This window comes from Bombina bombina, chromosome 1, assembly GCF_027579735.1.
Source record: "Bombina bombina isolate aBomBom1 chromosome 1, aBomBom1.pri, whole genome shotgun sequence".
NCBI lineage: Eukaryota > Metazoa > Chordata > Amphibia > Anura > Bombinatoridae > Bombina > Bombina bombina.
The window spans coordinates 1,114,032,340-1,114,054,385 of NC_069499.1; the positions used below are offsets into that span (position 1 = coordinate 1,114,032,340).

The following is a 22,046-nucleotide window of genomic DNA, read 5'->3' on the forward strand; positions in this document are numbered from 1 at the left end:
TCTGTCAGAAAAATTCTCATTTCTAAGGAGTCTATTATTGTTCCCAAGAAGGGAACTCTTGTTGACGGGGAAAGAGAACTTTTTTCTATGTTTACTTTCCATCCGTGAGATCTGAGAAAGGCTAGGACGATGTCCGTATGAGCCTTTGCTTTTGACAGAGACGACGCTTGAATCAGGATGTCGTCCAAGTTCGGTACTACTGCAATGCCCCTTGGTCTTAGAACCGCTAGAAGGGACCCTAGTACCTTTGTGAAAATTCTCGGAGCAGTGGCTAATCCGAATGGAAGTGCCACAAACTGGTAATGCTTGTCCAGAAAAGCGAACCTTAGGAACTGATGATGTTCCTTGTGGATAGGAATATGGAGGTACGCATCCTTTAAATCCACCGTGGTCATAAATTGACCTTCCTGGATGGTAGGAAGGATCGTTCGAATGGTTTCCATTTTGAACGATGGAACCCTGAGAAATTTGTTTAGGATCTTGAGATCTAGAATTGGTCTGAATGTTCCCTCTTTTTTGGGAACTATGAACAGGTTGGAGTAAAACCCCATCCCTTGTTCTCTTATTGGAACTGGATGAATTACTCCCATCCTTAACAGGTCTTCTACACAATGTAAGAATGCCTGTCTTTTTATTTGGTTTGAAGATAATTGAGACCTGTGGAACCTTCCCCTTGGGGGTAGTTCCTTGAATTCCAGGAGATAACCTTGAGAAACTATTTCTAGTGCCCAAGGATCCTGAACATCTCTTGCCCAGGCCTGAGCAAAGAGAGAAAGTCTGCCCCCCACCAGATCCGGTCCCGGATCGGGGGCCATCCCTTCATGCTGTTTTGGTAGCAGTGGCAGGCTTCTTGGCCTGCTTACCCTTGTTCCAGCCTTGCATCGGTCTCCAGGCTGGTTTGGGTTGAGAAGTATTACCCTCTTGCTTAGAGGATGTAGAAGCAGAGGCTGGTCCGTTTCTGCGAAAGGGACGAAAATTAGGCTTATTTCTAGCCTTAAAAGACCTATCCTGAGGAAGGGCGTGGCCCTTTCCTCCGGTGATGTCTGAAATAATCTCTTTCAAATCAGGACCAAACAGTGTTTTGTCCTTGAAAGGGATGTTAAGCAATTTTGTCTTGGAAGACACATCCGCTGACCAAGACTTTAGCCAGAGCGCTCTGCGCGCCACGATAGCAAACCCTGAATTTTTCGCCGCTAATCTCGCTAATTGCAAAGCGGCATCTAGAATAAAAGAGTTAGCCAATTTAAGTGCATGAACTCTGTCCATAACCTCCTCATACGAAGATTCTTTATTGAGCGACTTTTCTAGTTCTTCGAACCAGAAACACGCTGCCGTAGTGACAGGAACAATGCATGAAATTGGTTGAAGAAGGTAACCTTGCTGAACAAACATTTTTTTAAGCAAACCCTCTAATTTTTTATCCATAGGATCTCCAAAAAACTCTTAGCCATCTCCGTGGAGATGTTGCCTGTGCAACGGCAAAGAGAATGACTGGGGTAGGCGGAGCCTAGGAGGGATCATATGACCAGCTTTGCTGGGCTCTTTGCCATTTCCTGTTGGGGAAGAGAATATCCCACAAGTAAGGATGACGCCGTGGACCGGACACACCTATGTTGGAGAAATAAAGGTGGACATGCAAAGTATTGAAAAAAATAAAAGATTTGAATTTCAGTAATGAAAGGTGCACTGACTTTTGTTGCATTGATTTCCTGCCTTGGGGCCTGTATTTTTAATATAGTAAATCTAAACTGTTAGATTTTAATTTTAAATAAGAGCAAATACCCTACTGTAAAACTTAGATGTAACACAGTTATACAATTTTGAATCATTTGACATTTAAGTGATATTGCACTGTGGTGTACTTACTTCTGTTGTATACTGTATGCATATCCTGCCCATACGAAAATGTAGTATATGTCCCTTAGCAAGCTGCCCTGTTTTCAGGGTAAAAAGGGGCTTTAAAGAATTCCACCAAGGAAATAGAAGGACTAGCGAGCATTCTTAAATAACATTGCCAGCCCAGAGACCTTTAGATAATTGGCCCCTTGGTGAGCCAATAAGATGAAGCATATATATGCAGCCACCAATCGGCAGCTCTTGCCTAGGTATCATTTTCAACAAAAGATACCAAGAGAACAAAACAAATTAAATAGAATTAAATTAGAAAGTTTTTTTTTTAAATTCTAAGCTCTATCTGAATCATGAAAGAAAAAAAATGTAGGTTTATGTCCTTTTAACCCCTACAAAGGAGGTTAAACACATGGTAATCTAGGGTTACTAATGCTAAAAATACAAACTAACAAATTAGAGCATAATTGTGGAAGCTTAAGATAGTAAAATGCCTCTATAAAGATAGTTATGCAATCATTTTATATTATATAAGATTACGGTTTAATGAAATCAACCATATTTTTCTTTTAGATGAAGGTAAGAATAAGCAATTTTTTTAACTGTAAATTTTTATATTTGCTCTGATCAATATAGTTACTCAGAATAAGTTCAGTCTCCACATTAAAGTAGTTTGCAAAATAAAAAAAATATTTGGGAATGAATAAAACAATAAAACCTTGCAAAATAAATTTAAAATTACATGCTTTTTAGAGGTTAAAGAGAATTAATACACTTTAAAATAAAATAAAAATATAACCAAAAAAATCGCATACCAATAAAACTATACAGGGGTCAAATTCCATGTCAGGTAATTTATTTCTAAGTTATTTTAAATAGATATGGACTGTAAGCATTCCATAGTAACTGATGAGTAGTTTTAGCCAATTCTCTAGAGGTTAAAGAGAATTAATTAATACACTTTAAAAAATATATATATAAACAAAAAAATGACATACAAATAAAACTATCCACCGGTCAAATTCCATGTCAGGTGATATATCTCAATGTACTTTTAAATAGATATGGACTGTAAGCATTCCATAGTAACTGACAAGTAGTTTTTTAAGGCTAGCTATTTCTTAGCTCACACACTGCCCATTTACAAGTATCTAACTCTTTAACAGTCATGTTTATTCTTTTTTTTTTCACACACCTTTATGACTGACAAATTTGTTAAGGCCCTGTTCTAGAATATACACAAGATGCCCAAATACAAAAGATGGAATATTGATTACTGTAAATCCCTTTCCAAGAAAAAACATTCTGGGACAGATTTGATATGGAACCACATAAAAGGAAACACCAAATAGCTAGGGGTAAAGTGATCAATTAAAGTTGGGAAGACTGTCCTTCCCCACTGAAAATGAGAAGCTTAAAGGGACAGTCTATACCATAATTGTTATTGTTTTAAAAGATAGATAATCCCTTTATTACCCATTCCCCAGTTTTGCATAACCAACACAAGGATATTAATATACTTTTTACCTCTGTGATTACCTTGTATCTAAGCCTCTTCTGACAGCCCACTGATCACATGACTTTTTATTTATTATCTGTTAACTTGCATTTTAGCCAACTAGTGCTGTGTTGTGCTGACTCTTAAATAACTCAACCAGCGTGAGCACGTTATCTATATGACCACATGAACTAGCAGTCTCCTGTAGTGAAAAGCTAATAAAAAAGCATGTGATAAGAAGCTGTGGCTTAGAAACAGGCATAAATTTAAAGGTTTAAATATCATAAAGTATATTAATAAAACAATGTTGGTTGTGCAAATCTGGAGAATGGGTAATAAAGGTGTTGTATATCTTTTAAAAAAAATAACCATTTTAGTGTTAACTGTCCCTTTAAGCAGGTGGAAAAAATAACATTATGAAAAGGCAAATATCCAAAGTTTTACAATTATGTTAATAAAATAGTCTATCTCTTGCAGTCCTTTACAAAAAGCCACAAGCATTAAAGGGACAGTTCACCCAAAACATTGCTCCCATTTAAATTCTCCCCAATGATCCATTTTACCTGCTGGAGTGTATTACAAATTGTTTACAAGTAGCTCCTTTACCCCTATTTTGGCCTTTGAATTAGCTGATTTAGCTTGTGTTTTCCCAACCTATACTGAAAGTTTTGATATATTATGTTATCACTGAAAGTGATAACATAATGAGATCTGATATTACCAGAAGCTCAACCCATTCCAATAGGCTGTGGTTTAAAAGCACAAAACCAGCTACTTCATATACACAAATAAACCTGAAAATGCAATTTCTCATACATTTTATACTCTGCAGCTGGTATAACAAGTCATGGAAAATACATTCATATAAAAACAATTTTACAGTGTACTGTCCATTTAAAAGGACAAGAAACCCCAACATTTTATTTCATAATTTGGATAGAACATACAATTTTAAAGAACTTTCCAATTTACTTCTATTATCAAAATTTGCTTCATTCTCCTGTTATCTTTTGCTGAAGGAACAGCATTGCACAACTGGCAGCTAGCTGAACACATCTAGTTAGCCAATTACAAGAGACAAATGTGTGCAGAGGCACCCATCAGCAGTTAGCTCCCATTAGTGTAAGATATGTGCATATTCTTTTTCAACAAAGGATTCAAAGATAACAAAGCACATTTGAAAGCAGAAGTGAATTTAAAAGTGTCTTAAAATTACATGCTCTATCTGAATCAGGCAAGTTTAATTTTGACTTTCCTATCCCTTTAAAAACCTAGAACCACGCAAAAATGTGCCCTGAAATGAGAAACACAAAGCTCTGAATATAAAATAAATCATATGATTTTTTTTTTTTTTAACATTATACAGAGGTTATCAGCAATGTTTTAAAATAGCTAATTGATCCTGTACCTGATAATCCTGATCATCAATGCCGAACCTCTCCCTTAAGTTCCGGAAGACCATGGGACAGTATTCTTTGAATTTGAAGCGGCTTGGAAGATTCTCCCTGAAGAGCAAGTTATTAAAGGATCATACAGTACAAATACAGTAGAATATCGTAATCTACAAACACGCAATAAAAACACAATGTAATATTATTTACTTTGAATTTTAAATTAACAGTCATTTTTTTTTACCTAGAAATGTCAAAGATAGCTTTCATTTACCTGCGTGTATCAAGTCAAGCCATCAGCCAATTACAGACTCCTATTTGTTTACAGTGTGAACTCTTGCACATGCTCAGTAGCAACTGGTGCATCAGAAAGTTTACATATAAAATGACTAAGAACAAATTGATAATGTAGATAAATCTAAAAGTTGTTTAAAAACATAAATTATGCTTAACAGATCATTTAATTTCCTTCTGTATAAGGAGAGTCCACAGCATCATTTCTTACTGTTGGGAAATACTGAACCTGGCAACCAGGAGGAGGAAAAGACACCCCAGCCAAAGGCTTAAATACCTCTCCCACTTCTCCCATCCTCCAGTCATTCTGCCGAGGGAACAAGGAACAGTAGGAGAAATATCTGGGTATAAATGGTGCCAGAAGAAAAACATAATTTAGAGGGCCGCCCATCGGAGAACACGGGCGGGGGCCATGGACTCTCCTTATACAGAAGGAAATTAAATTATCTAATAAGCAAAATTTATCTTTTCCTTATTAATATAATGAGAGTCCACAGCATCATTCCTTACTGTTGGGAAAAACTATAACCAAGCTCTAGAGGACACTGAATGATAACGGAAGGAACAAAAAAAGAGGCGGACCCTTATCTGAGGGCACCACAGCCTGCAAAACCTTTCTCCCAAAAGCTGCTTCAGCCGAAGCAAAAACATCAAACTTGTAAAATTTAGAAAAAGTATATAAGGAGCAGCAGGTAGCCGCCTTACAAATCTGATCCATAGAGGCCTCGTTCTTAAGGCCCAAGAGGAAGCCACTGCTCTAGTAGAATGAGCCGTAATCCTCTGAGGAGGTTTATGTCCCGCTGTCTCATAAGCTAAGCGGATAACACTCCTTAACCAAAAAAATAAGGAAGTCGAAGAGACCTTCTGACCCTTATGCTTCCCAGAATAGACAACAAACAAGTAAGAAGTTTGTCTAAAAGCCTTAGTAGCCTGAAGACAGAACTTCAAGGCGCGAACCACGTCCAAATTATGAAGCAAGTGTTCCTTCGAATAAGAAGAATTGAGACACAAGGAAGGAACCACAATCTCTTGATTGATGTTGCGGTCTGACACAACCTTAGGAAGAAAACCTAACTTAGTACGTAGCACAGCCTTATCAGAATGGAACACCAGATAAGGAGGCTCACATTGCAAGGCAGCAATACTCTGCGTGCAGAAGCAATAGCCAGTGGAAAAAGAACCTTCCAGGACAACAATTTAATGTCAATTTCATGCATAGGCTCAAACGGAGCCCGTTGCAAAACCTTAAGAACAAGATTTAGACTCCAAGGAGGAGCCTTAGATCTTAACACAGGTCTGATCCTAGTCAGAGCCTTAACAAAGAACTGTACATCTTGAAGCTCTGAGAGCCTCTTGTGCAGTAACACAGACAGGGCCGAAATCTGTCTCCTCAGGGAACTGGCAGAAAGGCCCTTCTCCAGTCCATCATGGAGAAACGATAGGATCCTGGCAACCTTAACTTTATGCCAGGAAATTCCACGCTCTTCACACCAGAATAAGTAGGTCTTCCACACCTTAAAATAGATGCGACGAGTGACCAGTTTATGAGTTTGGATGAGAGTATCAATAACTCTCTCAGAAAAACCTCTCTTGGCTAGGACTAAGCGTTCAATCTCCACGCAGTCAGCCTCAGAGAATCTAGGTTTTGATGAACAAAAGGACCTTGTTCCAGCAGATCCCTGTGACAAGGTAACTTCCACAGAGGAGATGATGGCATACCCACCAGATCCGCGAACCACATCCTTCGCGGCTACGATGGAGCAATCAGTATCACTGATGCCTGCTCCTGCTTGATGCGGGCCACTACAGGAGGAAGGAGTGGTGACGACGGGAAAAGGTAAATTAGACTGAACCTCCAAGGCACTGCTAATGCATCTATGAGCTCCGCCTGAGGATCCCTGGACCTCGACCCATATCTGGGTAGCTTGGTATTAAGACGGGACGCCATGAGATCTATCTCCAGCGTCCCCCACCAGTTGCATATCCCCGCAAACACTTCGGGATGGAGAGACCATTCCCCCAGATGAAAGGATTGTCTGCTGAGAAAATCCGCTTCCCAGTTGTCCACACCCGGAATGTGGATCGCTGACAGCGAACAGCTGTGAGCCTCCGCCCACTCCAGAATCCGAGATACTTCCCTCATTGCTAGGGAGCTTCTCGTTCCCCCCTGGTGGTTGATGTAAGCCACCGAGGTCATATTGTCTGATTGGAATCTGATAAACTGGGACGAACCCAGAAGGGGCGAAGCCTTCACAGCATTGAAGATTGCCCGAAGTTCCAAAATGTTGATGGGGAGGGAGCATTCCTCCTGAGTCCACAGGTTCTGTGCTTTCTTGGCACCCCGAACAGCTCCCCATCCAGGATGGTCTTAAGAAGGATGTCCCTCGGGACAGATGATCTGGACAGAGCTACCAAGAGAGCAATTCTTTCGACCGGTTGTCCAGAGAAATCTGTTGAGACAGATCCGAATGATCGCCGTTCCACTGCCGCAGCATGCACAGTTGCAATGGTCTGAGACGGAACCTGGCAAAGGGAATGATGTCCATGCTGGACACCATGAGACCAATCACCTCCAAACACTGAGCCACAGAGGGCCTTAAGGAGGTCTGGAGGGCAAGACATGCCGAAGCTAGCTTGCAACGTCTCTGGTCTGTTAGAAATATCCTCACCCTGGTGCTTGGTATAAGAGAACTAATGTCTAGGTTTATCTTCCATCCATGAAATCGAAGAAGAGAGAGAGAAGAGATTCCTAATGGTCCTCGGCCAGACGAAAAGATGGTGCTTGTACCAGAATATCGTCCAAGTAAGGAGCTACTGCTATACCCTGGGTTCTGGCAACAGCTAGAAGAGCCCCTAGAACCTTTGTAAAAATTCTTGGAGCAGTAGCTAGACCAAACGGAAGTGCAATGAACTGGAAGTGCTGGTCCAGGAACGCAAACCTTAGGAACTGGAAGTGGTCCTTGTGTATTGGAACGTGAAGGTAAGCATCCTTCAGATCAATAGGGTCATGAACTGTCCTTCCTGAACTAAAGGAAGGATGGACCTTATCTGCTTCATTTTGAACGAGGGGACATTTAGAAATTTGCTTAAGCACTTTAGGTCCAGAATCAGGGTGAAAGTTCCCTCCTTCTTTGGGACCACAAAAAGGTTATTATCCCAAACCTCTTTCTGCGATAGGCACCGGGACAATGACTCCTAAGGAGGTCAGATCCCCAAACGCACCCCAGAAAGGCTTCCCTCTTTTCTGGTCTGGAAGACAGGATTGAGAGGAGAAATCTGCCCGTGGGTGGATGAGATTTGAAACCTATCCTGTATCCCTGAGCTATGACCTCCAGGACCCATGGATCCTGCACATTCCTGAACCAACCATCTGAAAAGAGCGACAGTCTGCCCCCTACACGATCCAGAGCCGGATCGGGGCAGCCCCTTCATGCCGATTTAGTCTCGGCAGGCTTCTTGCTCTGCTTGGACTTATTCCAGGACTGAGCCGGCTTTCAAGTACTCTTGGTTTGCTCGGGCTTAGCGGAGGACTGCTGTCGATGGGATTTATCAGAACGAAAGTAACGAAAATTAGAAACCTGTCCCTTAGACTTGCCCCCTGTATCCGTGGAGATAATGGAGTCCAGGCCTGGACCAAAAAAAATCTTTCCCTTGAAGGGGAGAGAAAGAAGTCTGGACTTAGAAGTCATATCCGTAGACCAGGACTTTAGCCAGAGCACTCGACGGGCCTGAACCGAAAAGCCAGAAGCCTTAGCATTTAGACGAATAATCTGCATGTTTGCATCACAGATACAAGAATTAGCAATTCTCAAGGCCTTAATTATTTCCTGGATAACATCCTGGGGATTAAATCTGATAAGGAGTCGCACCAGTAGGTAGCTAAGGGGAAAAGGAAGATCCAATTCTGTCCCATTCGTTCTTAATTATGTTCACCCTCTTTACAGGCACAGGAAAAGTTAAAGGCACTACCCTGTCCTCGTAAACTCTGTCTAATTTAGGAACCAAAGGTTCATTAGGCAGCTTGGCCTCTGGAACCTCTAATGTAGACAGGACTTCCATTAGAAGAAAACGTAAGTGTTCAATCTTAAATCTAAAGGCTGGTTCCTCCACAGCAGGAGGCTTAGAGGCAGCAGACTCTGTCCCAAAAATGTCATCCTCTGAAGCCTCAGAGTGCAACTCATCCTCGGATAACTGAGACAGAGCAGTAAAATCCAATAAGTCACATGATGACCCAGGGGCAGCAGAGCTATGTTTAACCTTTTGCTTGCGTTTAGCAGGGTGAGGTAAAGCACTGAGGGCCGCAGACACCGCCGTTTGTAACTGGCCTGTAAAATCTGGCGGTAAAGGGCCCCCTCCAGATGGAGGATTAAGCGTGCAATGGGAAGCTGCGTGTGTAGAAGGAGATGAATGTTGGTTATGCACCTCACGGGACGGTGAGTCCTCAGAGGTGGACGGCTCAGTGGTACTAAAAAGGTTAACCTTCGTTGACCAAATAATGTTGTCAAGGCATGTGGAACAGAACTGAGAGGGCGGGCATACCAAGGCCTCCTCACAATATAAACAGGTATTACTATTTGGAACAGAGGGAGTACCCACTAATATATCAGAATCCTCCATAGCTTAAGCTAATAACAGAACTCGAAAACGATCTTTATTTCTCAAAAACAGCACCTTTATACTCCCAATGGCTGGGGCACTCACCAGCTCCTAGACCCAGAAAATAAAGAGAAATAGAGTCTTCTCCAACAGCCAGCTCGGTCAGGAAAGAGGAAATGAAAGCGAGACCACTCCCAGTCACATGGTGCGCAAGGCAGGACCGCTCCTGCTACGAGAAAAAGGGTGCCAAGCTACAAGTTGCGCAGCACTCAAAGTGAAAGTAAAAACCTATGCATTACAGCCACATAACAAACAGTCTATTCGGATAAAAGGAGCCACACTGTGATCCTGTCTTCTAGCGTTTTCAACATTTGAAAAAAATTGAAACAATCTTACCAGAATTCATGCTGTGGAACAGAAACACAGCCTCTCAAGTGTGACAGTCTTGTAGCATCGCTCCTGACATAGACTTGAGTGAGAAAACAAGCAGGCAGTGAAACTCGTCAATACCGATTGCTTAGGAGTTGTTAGCAGGCAGTCTGGATGGGTTTGCAGAAAGACTCTACCTGCATCTCCAGACTCGAGAAAGATTAACTTTCGTAAATGCTCTCACTGAGAGGCTAACAAGACTACTTAAAACTTCAGTCCCATATCGAAGGGCAGATACCCTTCCTAAGGAACTACTCCGAATCTTCTGACACTTCTCTGCCATCCTCCTGTGACGAAAGGCAAAGAATGACTGGGGGATGGGGGAAGTGGAAGAGGTATTTAAGCCTTTGGCTGGGGTGTCTTTGCCTCCTCCTGGTGGCCAGGTTCAGTATTTCCCAACAGTAAGGAATGATGCCGTGGACTCTCCTTATATTAAGAGGGAAATTGCATGCTCTATCTGAATAATAACAGTTAAATATTCACTTTAGTGTCCATTTAAAGGGGCATGAAATCCAAATTCTCTTTCTTTCTTTCTATAAAACATACAATTTTAAACAACTTTCCGATTTACTTCTTTTATCTAATTTGCTTTGTTCTCTTGTTAGCCTAGATAGGCTTAGGAGCAGCAATATAAAACTGGGAGCTAGCTGCTGATTGGTGTTTACACTCCTCACTTTTCCGTGACAAAAACTTAGGCCTCCATTACATATGCAGCGTCGCCCGCAAAATCCTCCGCCGGCAGGTTTTACGCGATTTTGGTATTACATATACGGCGTAGCATACAAGTTACGCACGTATATGTCACCCGTCGCCCGCAATTATTACTCCAATAAGCTAACATAGAACCGCGTCGCAAATCGGTATCCAATATCCAGCACAAGGACTTACTCCATTTTTACCTCGCCATAAAAGACAGCCGCAGCAAGCCTTGCGCTGAGTATGGGAGCACCGTAACTCCCGAAAATGCCTGCAAAAATAAACTAACACCTAACGCATGCGCAATGTCTATCTACCTGTCAACAGCAACCCCCTACCGCAATAACTAATAAAGTCTATTAACCCCAAAATCCGCCAACCCCAACATTGCAACCTATTAAAACCATTAACTCCTAATCCGCCATTAACCCACAACGCAATAAACCTAAACAAGAATTAACCCCTAAACCGCCATAGCCCACAACACAATAAACCTAATTAAGTATTAACCCCTAAACCGCCATAGCCCACAACGCAATAAACCTAACCCCCCTAACCTAACCCCCCCTAAATGAACTAAAATTACCTAATTTACAAAATACTAACGTTACTATTAAATTTAAAAAAAACTAACACTACTTAAAAAAATAAAAATAAACTAAGTATAAATTAAAGGGGCAGTCTAATCAAAATTCTGGAGTAGACTGTCCCTTTAAGCAAGAATTACAGAAAATAATAAAATCTAATATTACAGAAAATAATAAATAAAATTAAAAAATTTTAAAAAATTACACCTAATCCCTATCGCCTAGATTTAGAGTTTTGCGTTAGCCGTCAAAACCAGCGTTAGGGGCTACTAACGCTGGTTTTGGGCTACCGCTGGTATTTAGAGTCGTGTAGGTAAGGGTCTAACGCTCACTTTCCAGCCATGACTTTTCCATACCGCAGATCCCCTTACGTCAATTGCGTATCCTATCTTTTCAATGGGATCTTTCTAACGCCGGTATTTAGAGTCTTGGCTGGAGTGAGAGTTAGAACTCTAACGACAAAACTCCAGCCGCAGAAAAAAACCAGGAGTTAAGAGCTTTTTGGGCTAACGCCGGTTCATAAAGCTCTTAACTACTGTGCTCTAAAGTACACTAACACCCATAAACTACCTATGTACCCCTAAACCGAGGTCCCCCCACATCGCCGCCACTCTATTAAAAAAAATTTAACCCTAATCTGCAGACTGCACACCGCCGCAACCTACATTACCCCTAATCTGCTGCCCCTAACACCGCCGACCCCTATATTATATTTATTAACCCCTAATCTGCCGTCCCCAACGCCGCCACCTACCTACAATTATTAACCCCTAATCTGCCGACCGGACCTCACCGCTACTATAATAAAGTTATTAACCCCTAATCCGCCTTACTCCCGCCTCAATAACCCTATAATAAATATTATTAACCCCTAATCTGCCCTCCCTAACATCGCCGACACCTAACTTCAAGTATTAACCCCTAATCTGCCGACCGGACCTCACCGCTACTCTAATAAATTTATTAACCCCTAAAGCTAAGTCTAACCCTAACACCCGCCTAAGTTAAATATAATTTATATCTAACGAAATAAATTATTTTTTATTAAATAAATTATTCCTATTTAAAACTAAATACCTGTAAAATAAACCCTAATATAGCTACAATATAACGAATAATTATATTGTAGCTATTTTAGGGTTTATATTTATTTTACAGGCAACTTTGTATTTATTTTAACCAGGTACAATAGCTATTAAATAGTTAATAACTATTTAATAGCTACCTAGTTAAAATAATTACAAAATTACCTGTAAAATAAATACTAACCTAAGTTACAATTAAACCTAACACTACACTATCAATAAATTAATTAAATAAAATACCTACAATTAAATACAATTAAACCTAACACTACACTATCAATAAATTAATTACATCAAATACCTACAAATAAATACAATTAAATAAACTAACTAAAGTACAAAAAATAAAAAAAACATAATTTATGCTTACCTGATAAATTCCTTTCTTCTGTTGTGTGATCAGTCCACGGGTCATCATTACTTCTGGGATATAACTCCTCCCCAACAGGAAATGCAAGAGGATTCACCCAGCAGAGCTGCATACAGCTCCTCCCCTCTACGTCAGTCCCAGTCATTCGACCAAGAAACAACGAGAAAGGAGTAACCAAGGGTGAAGTGGTGACTGGAGTATAATTTAAAAGATATTTACCTGCCTTAAAACAGGGCGGGCCGTGGACTGATCACACAACAGAAGAAAGGAATTTATCAGGTAAGCATAAATTATGTTTTCTTCTGTTATGTGTGATCAGTCCACGGGTCATCATTACTTCTGGGATACCAATACCAAAGCAAAAGTACACGGATGACGGGAGGGATAGGCAGGCTCATTATACAGAAGGAACCACTGCCTGAAGAACCTTTCTCCCAAAAATAGCCTCCGAAGAAGCAAAAGTGTCAAATTTGTAAAATTTGGAAAAAGTATGAAGCGAAGACCAAGTTGCAGCCTTGCAAATCTGTTCAACAGAGGCCTCATTCTTAAAGGCCCAAGTGGAAGCCACAGCTCTAGTGGAGTGAGCTGTAATTCTTTCAGGAGGCTGCTGTCCAGCAGTCTCATAGGCTAAACGTATTATGCTACGAAGCCAAAAAGAGAGAGAGGTAGCAGAAGCTTTTTGACCTCTCCTCTGTCCAGAGTAAACGACAAACAAGGAAGAAGTTTGGCGAAAATCTTTAGTTGCCTGCAAGTAGAACTTGAGGGCACGAACTACATCCAGATTGTGTAAAAGACGTTCCTTCTTTGAAGAAGGATTTGGACACAAGGATGGGACAACAATCTCTTGATTGATGTTCCTGTTAGTGACTACCTTAGGTAAGAACCCAGGTTTAGTACGCAGAACTACCTTGTCTGAGTGAAAAATCAGATAAGGGGAATCACAATGTAAGGCTGATAACTCAGAGACTCTTCGAGCCGAGGAAATAGCCATTAAAAACAGAACTTTCCAAGATAACATTTTTATATCAATGGAATGAAGGGGTTCAAACGGAACACCCTGTAAAACGTTAAGAACTAAGTTTAAACTCCATGGTGGAGCAACAGCTTTAAACACAGGCTTGATCCTAGCTAAAGCCTGACAAAAGGACTGGACGTCTGGATTTTCTGACAGACGTCTGTGTAACAAGATGGACAGAGCTGAAATCTGTCCCTTTAATGAACTAGCTGATAAACCCTTTTCTAAACCTTCTTGTAGAAAAGACAATATCCTAGCGATCCTAACCTTACTCCAGGAGTAACCTTTGGATTCGCACCAGTATAGGTATTTCCGCCATATTTTATGGTAAATCCTTCTGGTAACAGGCTTCCTAGCCTGAATCAGGGTATCAATAACCGACTCAGAAAAACCACGTTTTGATAAAATCAAGCGTTCAATTTCCAAGCAGTCAGCTTCAGAGAAGTTAGATTTTGATGTTTGAATGGACCCTGTATCAGAAGGTCCTGTCTTAGAGGTAGAGACCAAGGCGGACAGGATGACATGTCCACTAGATCTGCATACCAAGTCCTGCGTGGCCAAGCAGGTGCTATTAGAATAACTGATGCTCTCTCCTGTTTGATTTTGGCAATCAATCGAGGAAGCAGCGGGAAGGGTGGAAACACATAAGCCATCCTGAAGTTCCAAGGTGCTGTCAAAGCATCTATCAGAACTGCTCCCGGATCCCTGGATCTGGACCCGTAGCGAGGAAGTTTGGCGTTCTGGCGAGACGCCATGAGATCTATCTCTGGTTTGCCCCAACGTCGAAGTATTTGGGCAAAGACCTCCGGATGAAGTTCCCACTCCCCCGGATGAAGAGTCTGGCGACTCAAGAAATCCGCCTCCCAGTTCTCCACTCCCGGGATGTGGATTGCTGACAGGTGGCAAGAGTGAGACTCTGCCCAGCGAATTATCTTTGATACTTCCATCATTGCTAGGGAGCTTCTTGTCCCTCCCTGATGGTTGATGTAAGCTACAGTCGTGATGTTGTCCGACTGAAACCTGATGAACCCCCGAGTTATTAACTGGGGCCAAGCCAGAAGGGCATTGAGAACTGCTCTCAATTCCAGAATGTTTATTGGAAGGAGACTCTCCTCCTGATTCCATAGTCCCTGAGCCTTCAGAGAATTCCAGACAGCGCCCCAACCTAGTAGGCTGGCGTCTGTTGTTACAATTGTCCAGTCTGGCCTGCTGAATGGCATCCCCCTGGACAGGTGTGGCCGATAAAGCCACCATAGAAGAGAATTTCTGGTCTCTTGATTCAGATTCAGAGTAGGGGACAAATCTGAGTAATCCCCATTCCACTGACTTAGCATGCATAATTGCAGCGGTCTGAGGTGTAGGCGTGCAAAAGGTACTATGTCCATTGCCGCTACCATTAAGCCGATCACCTCCATGCATTGAGCTACTGACGGGTGTTGAATGGAATGAAGGACGCGGCATGCATTTTGAAGTTTTGTTAACCTGTCTTCTGTCAGGTAAATCTTTATTTCTACAGAATCTATAAGAGTCCCCAAGAATGGAACTCTTGTGAGAGGAAAGAGAGAACTCTTCTTTTCGTTCACTTTCCATCCATGCGACCTTAGAAATGCCAGAACTAACTCTGTATGAGACTTGGCAGTTTGAAAGCTTGAAGCTTGTATTAGAATGTCGTCTAGGTACGGAGCTACCGAAATCCCTCGCGGTCTTAGTACCGCTAGAAGGGCACCCAGAACCTTTGTGAAGATTCTTGGAGCCGTAGCCAATCCGAATGGAAGAGCTACAAACTGGTAGTGCCTGTCTAAGAAGGCAAACCTTAGATACCGGTGATGATCTTTGTGGATCGGTGTGTGAAGGTAAGCATCCTTTAAATCCACTGTGGTCATGTACTGACCCTCTTGGATCATGGGTAAGATTGTCCGAATAGTTTCCATTTTGAACGATGGAACTCTTAGGAATTTGTTTAGAGTCTTTAAATCTAAGATTGGCCTGAAAATTCCCTCTTTTTTGGGAACCACAAACAGGTTTGAGTAGAACCCTTGTCCTTGTTCCGACCACGGAACCGGATGGATCACTCCCATTGTTAACAGATCTTGTACGCAGCGTAGAAACGCTTCTTTCTTTATCTGGTTTGTTGACAACCTTGACAGATGAAATCTCCCTCTTGGGGGAGATAATTTGAAGTCTAGAAGGTATCCCTGAGATATGATCTCTAGTGCCCAGGGATCCTGAACATCTCTTGCCCAGGCCTGGGCGAAGAGAGAGAGTCTGCCCCCTACTAGATCCGGTCCCGGATCGGGGGCTCTCGGTTCATGCTGTCTTTGGGGCAGCAGCAGGTTTCCTGTCCTGCTTGCTTTTGTTCCAGGACTGGTTAGGCTTCCAGCCTTGCCTGTAACGAGCAACAGCTCCTTCCTGTTTTGGTGCAGTGGAGGTTGATGCTGCTCCTGTTTTGAAATTCCGAAAGGGACGAAAATTAGACTGTCTAGCCTTAGCTTTGGTCTTGTCTTGAGGTAGGGCGTGGCCCTTACCTCCCGTAATGTCAGCGATAATTTCTTTCAAACCGGGCCCGAATAAGGACTGCCCCTTGAAAGGTATATTAAGTAATTTGGACTTAGAAGTAACATCAGCTGACCAGGATTTTAGCCACAGTGCCCTGCGTGCCTGTATGGCGAATCCTGAGTTCTTAGCCGTAAGTTTGGTTAAATGTACTACGGCCTCCGAAATGAAAGAATTAGCTAGTTTAAGGACTCTAAGCCTGTCCGTAATGTCGTCTAGCGTAGAGGAACTAAGGTTCTCTTCAAGCGACTCAATCCAAAATGCTGCCGCAGCCGTAATCGGCGCGATACATGCAAGGGGTTGTAATATAAAACCTTGTTGAACAAACATTTTCTTAAGGTAACCCTCTAATTTTTTATCCATTGGATCTGAGAAAGCACAGCTATCCTCCACCGGGATAGTGGTACGCTTAGCTAAAGTAGAAACTGCTCCCTCCACCTTGGGGACCGTTTGCCATAAGTCCCGAGTGGTGGCGTCTATTGGAAACATCTTTCTAAATATTGGAGGGGGTGAGAACGGCACACCGGGTCTATCCCACTCCTTAGTAACAATTTCAGTTAGTCTCTTAGGTATAGGAAAAACGTCAGTACTCGCCGGTACCGCAAAGTATTTATCCAACCTACACAGTTTCTCTGGTATTGCAACAGTGTTACAATCGTTGAGAGCTGCTAAGACCTCCCCTAGTAGTACACGGAGGTTCTCCAATTTAAATTTAAAATTTGAAATATCTGAGTCCAATCTGTTTGGATCAGAACCGTCACCCACAGAATGAAGCTCTCCGTCCTCATGCTCTGCGAGCTGTGACGCAGTATCAGACATGGCCCTAGCATTGTCAGTGCACTCTGTTCTCACCCCAGAGTGATCACGCTTGCCTCTTAGTTCAGGTAATTTAGACAAAACTTCAGTCATAACAGTAGCCATATCTTGTAATGTTATCTGTAATGGCCGCCCAGATGTACTAGGCGCCAAAATATCACGCACCTCCCGGGCGGGAGATGCAGGTACTGTCGCGTGAGGCGAGTTAGTCGGCATAACTCTCCCCTCGCTGTTTGGTGAAATTTGTTCACATTGTACAGATTGACTTTTATTTAAAGTAGCATCAATACAGTTAGTACATAAATTTCTATTGGGCTCCACCTTGGCATTGGAACAAATGACACAGATATCTTCCTCTGAGTCAGACATGTTTAACACACTAGCAAAAAAAAACTTACAACTTGGTTATAATCTTTTTTAGCAAAAAAAGGCACTGTGCCTCAAAGAGGTACTAACGATTAAATGACAGTTGAAATAATGAACTGAAAAACAGTTATTGCATCAAATTTTAAAACAACACAACTTTTAGCAAAGGTTTGTTCCCATTAGTAAAAAACAACACTAATTAAATTTGTACATAAGAAAACAAAACAACGTTTTTTATACACAGTCACTATAAGAATTCTCACAGCTCTGCTGAGAGAATTTACCTCCCTTCAAAGAAGTTTGAAGACCCCTGAGATCTGTCAGAGATGAACCGGATCATGCAGGAAATATAAAAGTAGCTGACTGGAATTTTTTGATGCGTAGCAAAGAGCGCCAAAAACGGCCCCTCCCTCTCCCACACAGCAGTGAAGAGAAACGAAACTGTCACAATTAAAGCAAAAAACTGCCAAGTGGAAAATAATGCCCAAACATTTATTCACACAGTACCTCAGCAATGTAAACGATTCTACATTCCAGCAAAAACGTTTAACATGAGAATAGTTATTAAAAGGATTAGTGACCTTTAACACAGTAGTTCCGGTGAAATACCATCCCCAGAATACTGAAGTGTATACATACATGTCATTTTAACGGTATGGCAGGCTTTTCTCATCAATTCCATTCAGAAAATAAAAACTGCCACATACCTCAATGCAGATTCATCTGCCCGCTGTCCCCTGATCTGAAGCCTTTACCTCCCTCAGATGGTCGAGAACAGCAATATGATCTTAACGACTCCGGTTAAAATCATAGTAAAAAATCTCTGTCAGATTCTTCCTCAAACTCTGCCAGAGAAGTAATAACACGCTCCGGTGCTATTTTAAAATAACAAACTTTTGATTGAAGTCATAAAAACTAAGTATAATCACCATAGTCCTCTCACACATCCTATCTAGTCGTTGGGTGCAAGAGAATGACTGGGACTGACGTAGAGGGGAGGAGCTGTATGCAGCTCTGCTGGGTGAATCCTCTTGCATTTCCTGTTGGGGAGGAGTTATATCCCAGAAGTAATGATGACCCGTGGACTGATCACACATAACAGAAGAAAGAACTAAGTTACAAAAAATAAAAAAATAATTTACAAACATTAGAAAAATATTACAACAATTTTAAGCTAATTACACCTACTCTAAGCCCCCTAATAAAATAACAAAGCCCCCCAAAATAAAAAAATGCTCTACCCTATTCTAAAATAAAAATAGAAAAGCTCTTTTACCTTACCAGCCCTTAAAAGGGCCTTTTGCGGGGCATGCCCCAAAGAAAACAGCTCTTTTGCCTGTAAAAAAAAACATACAATACCCCCCCCCCAACATTATAACCCTCGCCGACGCGAAACATCCATCCTGGCCGACGACTTCCCGACGAATGGCGGTTCATTTAAATGACGTCATCCAAGATGGTGTCCCTCGAATTCCAATTGGCTGATAGGATTCTATCAGCCAATCGGAATTAAGGTAGGAAAATTCTGATTGGCTGATGGAATTAGCCAATCAGATTCAAGTTCAATCCGATTGGCTCATCCAATCAGCCAATCGGATTGAACTTGAATCTGATTGGCTGATTCCATCAGCCAATCAGAATTTTCCTACCTTAATTCCGATTGGCTGATAGAATCCTATCAGCCAATCGGAATTTGAGGGACGCCATCTTGGATGACGTCCCTTAAAGGAACCGTCATTCGTCGGGAAGTCGTCGGCCAGGATGGATGTTCCGCGTCGGCGGAATGAAGATGGATCCGGAAGAAAGAAGATTGAAGATGCCGCTTGATAGAAGACTTCAGCCCGATGATGGACCTCTTCAGTCGGATGATGGATGTCTTCAGCGCCCGCTTGGATCAAGACTTCAGCCCGATGATGGACCTCTTCAGCCCGATGATGGATATCTTCAGCCCCCGCTTGGGCTTGGATGAAGATTTCGGAGCCTCCACTGGACTGATCGGTGATACCCGGCGTGGTGAAGATAAGGTAGGATGATCTTCAGGGGCTTAGTGTTAGGTTTATTTAAGGGGGGTTTGGGTTAGATTAGGGGTATGTGGGTGGTGGGTTGTAATGTTGGGGGGGGTATTGTATGTTTTTTTACAGGCAATAGAGTTGTTTTCTTTGGGGCATGCCCCGCAAAAGGCCCTTTTAAGGGCTGGTAAGGTAAAAGAGCTTTTCTATTTTTATTTTAGAATAGGGTAGGGCATTTTTTTATTTTGGGGGGCTTTTGTTATTTTATTAGGGGGCTTAGAGTAGGTGTAATTAGCTTAAAATTGTTGTAATATTTTTCTAATGTTTGTAAATTATTTTTTTTATTTTTTTGTAACTTAGTTCTTTTTTTATTTTTTGTACTTTAGTTAGTTTATTTAATTGTATTTATTTGTAGGTATTTGATGTAATTAATTTATTTATAGTGTAGTGTTAGGTTTAATTGTATTTAATTGTAGATATTTTATTTAATTAATTTATTGATAGTGTAGTGTTAGGTTTAATTGTAACTTAAGTTAGGATTTATTTTACAGGTAATTTTGTAATTATTTTAACTAGGTAGCTATTAAATAGTTATTAACTATTTAATAGCTATTGTACCTGGTTAAAATAAATACAAAGTTGCCTGTAAAATAAATATAAACCCTAAAATAGCTACAATGTAACTATTCATTATATTGTAGCTATATTAGGGTTTATTTTACAGGTAAGTATTTAGCTTTAAATAGGAATAATTTATTTAATAAGAAATAATTTATTTCGTTAGATATAAATTATATTTAACTTAGGGGGGTGTTAGTGTTAGGGTTAGACTTAGCTTTAGGGGTTATTCCATTTATTAGAGTAGCGGCGAGGTCCGGTCGGCAGATTAGGGGTTAATAATTGAAGTTAGGTGTCGGCGATGTTAGGGAGGGCAGATTAGGGGTTAATACTATTTATTATAGGGTTTTTGAGGCGGGAGTGAGGCGGATTAGGGGTTAATAACTTTATTATAGTAGCGGTGAGGTCCGGTCGGCAGATTAGGGGTTAATAATTGTAGGTAGGTGGCGGCGACGTTGGGGGGGACAGATTAGGGGTTAATAATTATAATATAGGGGTCGGTGGTGATAGGGGCAGTAGATTAGGGGTACATAGGGATAACGTAGGTTGCGGCGGTGTACGGAGCGGCAGATTAGGGGTTAAAAGTGTAATGCAGGGGTCAGCGATAGCGGGGGCGGCCGATTAGGGGTTAATAAGTGTAAGGTTAGGGGTGTTTAGACTCGGGGTACATGTTAGAGTGTTAGGTGCAGACTTAGGAAGTGTTTCCCCATAGGAAACAATGGGGCTGCGTTAGGAGCTGAACGCTGCTTTTTTGCAGGTGTTAGGTTTTTTTTCAGCTCAAAATGCCCCATTGTTTCCTATGGGGGAATCATGCACGAGCACGTTTTTGGAGCTGGCCGCGTCCGTAAGCACCGCTGGTATTGAGAGTTGCAGTGGCGGTAAATTATGCTCTACGCTCCCTTTTTGGAGCCTAACACAGCCATTCTGTGAACTCTAAATACCAGCGGTATTTAAAAGGTGCGGGGGGAAAAAAAGCACGCGTAGCTAACGCACCCCTTCTAACGCAAAACTCTAAATCTAGCCGTATGAAAATAAAAAAGCCCCCCCAAAATAAAAACACCCCCTAATCTAATAAACTACCAGTAGCCCTTAAAAGGACTTTTTGCAGGGCATTGCCCCAAGATAATCAGCTCTATTGCACAAAAAATACACACAGCCCCCCTACCAGTAACCCCCCCCCCACCCACCAAACCCCCCCCAAAAAAGGAGCACCACAGCAAAGCTGTTAAATATCACTCCCCTACCCACAATCCCCCAGTCATTCGACCAAAGGGAAAGGAGAGAAAGGAAGTAACACAAGGTGCAGTGGTGACTGAGGTTTATATAAAAAGAAACTGTCTAAATACAGGGCGGGCCGTGGACTCACCGTGTCAAGAAAGAAATACATTTATCAGGTAAGCATAAATTTTGTTTTCTTTCTAATGACACGGTGAGTCCACGGATCATCATCAATTACTACTGGGAACCAATACCCAAGCCAGAGGACACAGATGATAAGGGAAGGACAAGACAAGAACCTAAACAGGTGGCACCACTGCTTGAAGAACCTTTCTCACAAAAGAAGCCTCAGCTGAGGCAAAGATGACCAAGTTGCAGCCTTGCAAATCTGTTTCACAGAAGCTTCATTTTTGAAGGCCCAGAAACAGCTCTTGTGGAATTAGCCGTGATTTTCTCAGGAGGCTGCTGTCCAGCAGTCTCATATGCCAAGCGAATAACGCTCTTCAGCCAAAGGGAAAGTGAAGTAGTCGTAGCTTTCTGACCCTTGCGTTTTCCAGAAAAGCAAACAAACAATGCAGAAGACTGACGAAAGTCCTTAGTTGCCTGCAAATAAAATTTTAGCGCTCGCACAACATTCAGATTATGCAACAAGTGTTC

At 41.7% G+C, this 22,046-nt stretch overlaps 1 protein-coding gene across 2 annotated transcripts in view; it reads right to left on the minus strand.

Moving 5' to 3' along the window:
• Positions 1–22,046, minus strand: part of PIP4K2B (phosphatidylinositol-5-phosphate 4-kinase type 2 beta) — a 214,389-nt gene that overhangs the window by 150,661 nt on the left and 41,682 nt on the right. For both annotated transcript variants that reach the window (XM_053697792.1, XM_053697802.1), the window contains exon 3: positions 4,755–4,851. In XM_053697792.1, the coding sequence (XP_053553767.1) occupies positions 4,755–4,851 (97 nt within the window). The remainder of the gene's footprint in view (positions 1–4,754; positions 4,852–22,046) is intronic.